This window comes from Oncorhynchus mykiss, chromosome 2 (genome assembly GCF_013265735.2).
Source record: "Oncorhynchus mykiss isolate Arlee chromosome 2, USDA_OmykA_1.1, whole genome shotgun sequence".
Taxonomy (NCBI): Eukaryota; Metazoa; Chordata; class Actinopteri; order Salmoniformes; family Salmonidae; genus Oncorhynchus; species Oncorhynchus mykiss.
In genome coordinates, this window is record NC_048566.1 from 20,391,194 (window position 1) to 20,399,779 (window position 8,586).

Below are 8,586 nucleotides of genomic sequence, written 5' to 3' on the forward strand. Positions count from 1 at the left end.
ACATCACCACACTCCCTCTCTTCTTTGTTGTGGACATTACATCACCACACTCCCTCTCTTCTTTGTTGTGGTCATTACATCACCACACTCCCTCTCTTCTTTGTTGTGATCATTACATCACCACACTTCCTCTCTTCTTTGTTGTGGTCATTACATCACCACACTCCCTCTCTTCTTTGTTGTGGACATTACATCACTACACTCCCTCTCTTCTTTGTTGTGATCATTACATCACCACACTCCCTCTCTTCTTTGTTGTGGTCATTACATCACCACACTCCCTCTCTTCTTTGTATTGGTCATTACATCACCACACTCCCTCTCTTCTTTGTTGTGGACATTACATCACCACACTCCCTCCCTTCTTTGTTGTGGTCATTACATCACCACACTTCCTCTCTTGGTCTTGGTCCTCCTCTTTGTAAGTCACCTTGATTTTGCACCTGTGTGTTTTATCAGTTTCTTTACGAAAATATTTAGACAATAGCTGAAGCAAGGGGCTATAAATAGCAGCACACAAGTAGACTACAAATGCATGCTGGGCCAGGCATGCCCTTAGCTGGTGAAGTGAGTGCTACTGGAGCGCTACTTGGAGCAAAATTGGAGTGGGCGAGAAGGCCAACAATCTCGCTCCATGCTCCGGTCAAATTGGGCACGCTTACATAAACGTAAAATAGTCAACCCAAGTCGAAGCTCTTTTCTTTCGTTCTACCTTTCTTCTCACACACACAGACAGGCACGCACACACACACACACACTCACACAAATGCACATGAGAAAAGCAGAGATGAAACTTGTGGGCTTTATTTGGATTCATAGATCATGACTTGAATTGAAAATACTTTTGTATTTCTGTTCTTTTTCCCTCGTTGTCTTTGCCTATATATTTTACTTATTGTCCTCCATGGTTTTATTGATCCAGCTAATGTATTTAGCCACACGGGTATACACTCCATATCTACCAGTCTGCCCACAACCCACACCCCAACTGACAATACCTGCAGCCCAAAACCGTTTAGTAATACTATCCCTCAAGACGTATGCCCCTCCACCGTCCCCCATACAGGAGTCCTTGCCCCCCTCAGGTACTCCGGCACAGAACATGTTGTCTGTCAGAACAGGGATCTTCTCTGTTGGCGTTGCTGCTTTTGCTCTGTTGACAGAGTCTTGGCACTCATCCTCTTTCACTACTGGTAGGAGTATGTACCTGAGATTGTTGGCAAGTATATCATCTTCTTGCACGCCAAAGCCTGACACCATACTGATAAGGGATAGAGGTGAGGGAAGAGGTCAAGGAGTTACTCAGAAAACTATTGCCTTACATTCATTAGTTTACCAAAGAACATTGATGAACTATGGACTGCTAAGGACTGGTTGTGCAGTTAGGCTACTTTAGATTTGACAATTTAATTCAAGGATGTGAAAAAGAAGTCATGAAATGTGTAGGTTGCACTCTTTGCGCATTGACTACTTCCATGATAAGAATGAACACATTATGAAATGTGGGTCTATCGATCCCTTCAAAATGCACTTCCTCTTTGTGTTCTTATTGATGTCTTTAATAATGTAAACATTAATATTGATGTTCAGCTTTCTCATGTTTAATAAAGAACAGGACAAGTCTGGCTCTCACCCAATCTGGCCACTGTTGTATGTAGCGTTCTCTGGTGGCAGACACAATGGCATGATGGCAGCGTGGAATGTGAGTGGTTGTTGGAGTTTTATCAGGGCGATGTCATGATTGTAGTTTGCACTGTCTGTGTTTTTGTATTCAGGGTGGGGGTGGAGGGAGGCGACACCAAGTGGGGTGAGCTTTGCTAGTTTTTCTGCATCATTGTCTCCCAAAAAAACCTTGAAAACAAAACATAATTCAACTTCAGTATATATATTCAACTTCTTCAAATCTGACATCACTGAAGGACTTCTACACACGTAATTTGAACGTTAGCTTGTGGTAGCTTTACCAAAGTACTGAAGACTTCTCTTTGCCTGTTTTTACTCCAGATATTTAAGTGGACTATATCTTTAAAAACATAAGCAGGAAATACTTTTGTTCTACAGTGTCCAATGAATTGATTGATGGGTGTGTCACAATCTACCTACCCAAACTTTCTCCTTTAGCACAAGTTTGCCCTGCCGCACCAGGTTATGAGCTGCAGTCATGATCCAGCGGTCCCCGATCACCATGGCCCCTCCTTTGCCTCCCTCCACACTGAGCATCACCTGCCAGGGGATGGTTTTGTCTGGGGCTTTGTCTCCCCCCATGATCCTCTGAAAGCCTGAGACGGACACCGTGGGCCGGCCACAGACTGGGGGTGGGGGGTAAAGTAGTGATGAGGGTCACACAAATACACACAGGATGGTATTTGGAGTATATGGTAAAGAAAATGGTACTTAAGGAGTTACCTGGGATACATGAGGGAATGACAGGGGTGTGAAGGTTGTCTCTCCATGTTCTATCTGCTGCACACGTGTAGCTCACTGAAGGACAGACAGACAGACAGACAGACAGACAGACAGACAGACAGACAGACAGACAGACAGACAGACAGACAGACAGACAGACATATATATATATATATATATATATATATATATATATATATATATATATATATATATATATATATATATTATTGTTTAGTGAGCAAATGTGTGTGACTGATGAAGGATAGTTAAACATCTCACCAGTTGCTCCTCCAAGGAGTGAGTAGAAAGGTTCATTGCAGTGGTACTGAATGACGGAGAGGTGCTGGTTCTGAGAGCCAGATATTAACTTTACCCCTCCATTCAGCAATGCTTCGGGTTCCCCACAGTCAATTACTGCACAGGAGAGAGGGAGAGAGAGAGAGAGAAACCAAAATACATCTGTGTTTAATATGGAACTTGACTCATGGGAATGTATTAGGTTGTGATCATAGAAATATAATCCATTTCTATGGTTGTGACTCACTGTGGCACTCAGGGAGGGAGAGATGCCACTGCCCATTCTTTTGACACATGGAGGCATAGCTCTTGATCTCTCTGCCATCCTGAGAGAGAGGGGGAGTGAGAGAGAGAGAGAGACAGACAGACAGACAGACAGACAGACAGACAGACAGACAGACAGACAGACAGACAGACAGACAGACAGACAGACAGACAGACAGACAGACAGACAGACAGACAGACAGACAGACAGACAGACAGACAGACAGACAGACAGACAGACAGACAGACAGACAGACAGACAGACAGACAGACAGACAGACAGACAGACAGACAGACAGACAGACAGACAGACAGACAGACAGACAGACAGACAGACAGACAGACAGACAGACAGACAGACAGACAGACAGACAGACAGACAGACAGACAGACAGACAGACAGACAGACAGACAGACAGACAGACAGACAGACAGACAGACAGACAGACAGACAGACAGACAGACAGACAGACAGACAGACAGACAGACAGACAGACAGACAGACAGACAGACAGACAGACAGACAGACAGACAGACAGACAGACAGACAGACAGACAGACAGACAGACAGACAGACAGACAGACAGACAGACAGACAGACAGACAGACAGACAGACAGACAGACAGACAGACAGACAGACAGACAGACAGACAGACAGACAGACAGACAGACAGACAGACAGACAGACAGAGAGAGAGAGAGAGAGAGAGGGAGAAGCGATACACTGATAGTTTAGTTGCTCTTCACAGGGGATATTTCCTGGAAAAGAGCCCTTGTAGAAAATGAAAGACTGTGAGTATAAACAAGAGAAAGAGGGTGAAGGAAGTATGAGGTAAGAGAATGATAAGAGGCAGGGTAAAAAGGGATTGTTTAATCTCACCATCATTAGTTTGTAGCCAGGGTCACAGCTGACTTGGATGTAGTCTCTGTAATAGTACTGGGGAACGTTTGGGGTGACTCTTCCATTGGTGATAGAACTGGGTGAAGCACACTGCACCCCTATGAACAACAACACACATATCAGGATTTCAGACCAGGACCTTTTTAGTTAGGCTCAAACTTTGACCTGCATTCTCTGCTTTACTTCCAGGAGGTTTTACCTTCTCACCTGTTCTGCCCTTCACCAGTTTGCATCTGCCCTTCCTTCATACTCTCCCTTGCTCTGTCTTTCTCCCTCTCCTCTTTCATTATTTCCCTCTACCTCTGTTCTCCCTCTCTATGCATTTCTTCCTCCCTCTCTCACTCTGAGTAGTGTAGTGCAGGCTCCAGCCCTGGCTCAGACCAGCCCAGTCAGTGTGGTAGTCTAGCTGGACAGTGTAAGAGTTAGTGGGCATTAGTCCAGGACTCTTCCCTCCACACAGCTTCTGGGGTTCCTTGTCGGGGATGGACACCTGGGCGAGGCAGAGGAGAGATCAAACATTGTAAACAAACACAAAGCATGCTGTCCTGAACACACACACACAAATGCATGAACACACACATTCAATACTTCATTCATGTACTCTATCTAGTGGTGAGGACATTAAACACATTTAACCAGTGGTCAGGGCATTGTACAGTGTTACCTGTAACCAGTGGTCAGGGCAGTGTACAGTGTTACCTGTAACCAGTGGTCAGGGCAGTGTACAGTGTTACCTGTAGCCAGTGGTCAGGGCATTGTACAGTGTTAACTGTAACCAGTGGTCAGGGCAGTGTACAGTGTTACCTGTAGCCAGTGGTCAGGGCATTGTACAGTGTTACCTGTAGCCAGTGGTCAGGGCAGTGTACAATGTTACCTGTAACCAGTGGTCAGGGCAGTGTACAGTGTGACCTGTAGCCAGTGGTAAGGGCATTGTACAGTGTGACCTGTAACCAGTGGTCAGGGCATTGTACAGTGTTACCTGTAACCAGTGGTCAGGGCAGTGTACAGTGTTACCTGTAACCAGTGGTCAGGGCAGTGTACAGTGTTACCTGTAACCAGTGGTCAGGGCATTGTACAGTGTTACCTGTAACCAGTGGTCAGGGCAGTGTACAGTGTTGCCTGTAACCAGTGGTCAGGGCAGTGTACAGTGTTACCTGTAACCAGTGGTCAGGGCATTGTACAGTGTTACCTGTAACCAGTGGTCAGGGCAGTGTACAGTATTACCTGTAACCAGTGGTCAGGGCAGTGTACAGTGTTACCTGTAACCAGTGGTCGGGGCATTGTGCAGTGTTACCTGTAACCAGTGGTCAGGGCATTGTATAGTGTTACCTGTAGCCAGTGGTAAGGGCAGTGTACAGTGTTACCTGTAACCAGTGGTCAGGGCAGTGTACAGTGTTACCTGTAACCAGTGGTCAGGGCAGTGTACAGTGTTACCTGTAACCAGTGGTCAGGGCATTGTACAGTGTGACCTGTAGCCAGTGGTCGGGGCAGTGTACAGTGTTACCTGTAACCAGTGGTAGAGGCAGCTGGGTCCATTCTGGGTGCCTATGTGCTCTATGTGGAAGCTGTCAGTGAAGTTGAGATTGACGATGAACCCAGGCTCCACAGAGATGACGTACTGACAGGCCAGGCCGTGGGGTGATGGGTCAGGGTACCCTGGGCTGGACAGTGTCCCCCCTGGTTCATCAAATATACCCCTACCACAGGACACTGGGCAGGGAGAGAGAGATGTTCACAAGATGAATAGAACTACAGTACACACACACACACACACACTCCACACACACACACACACACACACACACACACACACACACACACACACACACACACACACACACACACACACACACACACACACACACACACACACACACACACACACACACACACACACACACACACACACACACACACACACACACACACACACAGAGATAGATAGAGAGTAGGTGTACTCACAGACACAGGTGCGCTGGTCAGGGCGGAGCTCGTAGCCATGGCGACAGGAGCACATGTAGGAGCCCAGGGTGTTGTGGCAGATCTGGGAGCAGAGTGGACCAGAACCATCCACAGGGTCTGGAGCTGAACACTCATCTATGTCTGGGATAGGGATGGAGAGAGGGATGGAGAAGAGAGGTGGAGGGATGGAGCGAGGGATGGAGAAGAGAGGTGGGGGGATGGAGAGAGGGATGGAGAAGAGAGGTGGAGGGATGGAGAGAGGGATAGAGAGAGAGGTGGAGGGAAGGAGAGAGGTGGAGGGATGGAGAAGAGAGGTGGAGGGTTGGAGAGAGGGATGGAGAGAGATGAAGGAGAGAGGGATGCAGAAGAGAGGTGGAGGGAAGGAGAGAGGTGGAGGGTGTAGCTTAGCATTACACCGTGATATCACCTTCACTGAGATTTGCCTGGTGTTTCTGGTTTAACAGTGTTGCCTTGGATTATGTACGTAGTACTGTTGTGAGCATCTCCAGTCAGGTTGGTACGGGCTGCACTACCTTTGGCCTGATAATGGGCGGAGAAGCCGAGGTGATGGTATGGCTCAGGGTTTGTGTCGTCTGTCTGAAGGACCAGGGTGAGCCTGTTGCCTGGAGACAAAAGTGGCCGGTTGCCTGGGTGATGTCCATCAGCAGAATTCTCCTGACCACAGAACTTTGCAAGGACCTTCTTGTCATATACAACCTGGAATGACGGAGTGAAGAAGGTTCTTGGACATATTCCAATATCGGTAAGAAACATTTAATACATCCTACGTTTTATAATAAGGTGTCAAAGTGTTCTTTTGAAGTCCACTGACCGTGAGGGAGTCGTAGTAGCAGTCGGCTGACGGCCTGATGTCCAGGTGAGTGAAGCTGAGCTGGAGCTGGTAGCCCTCAGGTACACTGAGGTCCCACTGTTGTGACAGGGCAGCTGGATACGGCTGGGGGAACTGGGGGGACTGGACCACCCCATGTAGGGCTGGCAGGGACCGGGCCAACCGCCAACACTCACACACAGACACACACAGCAGCCTGGAGCAGACCAACACAGGGAGAGAGGGCTGAGATGGGAGGTATAGGAGGAGTTGTGTGTCACAACGAGGTAAATACAGCCCCTTGAAACATGTCTGTATGATGACTGATCAGATAGAGAGCTATTTTCTGATCTGGGACCAGGAAGATGAAGAAAACATATTCTAATGATGCTGTAGGAATCATATGTTCTCATCATCCTTCAAGATGAAGACTCAATAAAGGTTAAAACCACTGGCGTGCTGCGTAATGTAAACAAATAGGTTATACTTCATTTGAACTCTTTCTCAAACGTGCTAGTCACATGACACAATGTACTAGTAATGGACTAAATGGCATACACCTTCACGGCAGCTTGTCTGATTATGACAACTGACTTTACACACTCACGTAAGCACATGTTGTTTACGTTCACTTACAGTGGGGAGAACAAGTATTTGATACACTGCCGATTTTGCAGGTTTTCCTACTTACAAAGCATGTAGAGGTCTGTAATTTGTATCATAGGTACACTTCAACTGTGAGAGACGGAATCTAAAAGGTGAGAGGTGAGATCTTGCATGGAGCCCCAGACCGAGGATGATTGACTGTCATCTTGAACTTCTTCCATTTTTTAATAATTGCGCTAACAGTTGTTGCCTTCTCACCAAGATGCTTGTCTATTGTCCTGTAGCACATCCCAGCCTTGTGCAGGTCTACAATTGTATCCCTGATGTCCTTACACCCTCTCTGGTCTTGCACATTGTGGAGAGGTTGGAGTCTGTTTGATTGAGTGTGTGGACAGGTGTCTTTTATACAGGTAACAAGTTCAAACAGGTGCAGTTAATACAGGTAATGAGGGGAGAACAGTAAATTCTTACTGGTTGGTAGGTGATCAAATACTTATGTCATGCAATAAAATGCAAATTAATTACTTAAAATCATACAATGTGATTTTCTGTTTTTTTGTTTTAGATTCCGTCTCTCACAGTTGAAGTGTACCTATGATAAAAATTACAGGCCTCTACATGCTTTGTAAGTTGGAAAACCTGCAAAATCGGCAGTGTATCAAATACTTGTTCTCCCCACTGTAGCTATAGCCAATGGGTTCAAGTACAGTGTAACCACACAAACTCACCAGATGAACGGATGGGTCCAGTCCATGTTGAAGGTCCTGGCTACAAATGTTTCTGTTGTTATTGTTTTACTGTTGTGTGGCTATTGCTCACATGTATTAGACTTGAATTCCTTGCAGTCTGTGTGTCCCAATAGAGACCTATGGTGAGGTATTATGCTAGACTACGAGTCTAAAAGTCATGTTAAAACCTGCTCTGTTTGACTTGGCTGAAATAGACGAATGAGAAGGGGGGAAGAGGGAGAGAGTGAAAGGGCCCGAGAGACAGAGTAGTGGTGGTGGTGGAGTTAAAAGACTACAATTGACCAGTTCTTAAAGGTAAAACCTTTTTTACGTTAATGTCGAAAATGAGAGAGAGAGAGAGAATGGGAGGAAAGTGTTGTGTGTTCAGTGCTCTTCCCGTAAATTATGTTTGAATAGTTTGTGTTGACACATAGGGACAAACTCCATGCTGGTCTGGGTATGTCAGTTCAGGTCACATGATGCAGGGATGTACTGTAGTGCTGCTAAGAACACACTGTACACAACACTATCCACTATAGCATTCAGATGATCTACCTTTTTTAAACTACATCCCTGGTCATGTGTAGTT

At 46.2% G+C, this 8,586-nt stretch overlaps 1 protein-coding gene across 1 annotated transcript; it reads right to left on the reverse strand.

Annotated features, from left to right (window-relative positions):
• Nucleotides 1–783: 783 nt before the first annotated feature.
• Nucleotides 784–8,300, reverse strand: LOC110503568 (complement C1r subcomponent). The gene is made up of 13 exons (XM_036941286.1): nt 7,998–8,300; nt 6,667–6,880; nt 6,368–6,551; nt 5,835–5,975; nt 5,377–5,582; nt 4,215–4,362; nt 3,852–3,970; nt 2,954–3,032; nt 2,689–2,823; nt 2,407–2,481; nt 2,104–2,309; nt 1,634–1,851; nt 784–1,261 (listed from the first exon to the last, which is right to left on the reverse strand). The coding sequence occupies exons 1-13, from the start codon at nt 8,021–8,023 to the stop codon at nt 889–891; spliced, it is 2,124 nt and encodes a 707-aa protein (XP_036797181.1). The 5' UTR covers nt 8,024–8,300; the 3' UTR covers nt 784–888.
• Nucleotides 8,301–8,586: the final 286 nt, after the last annotated feature.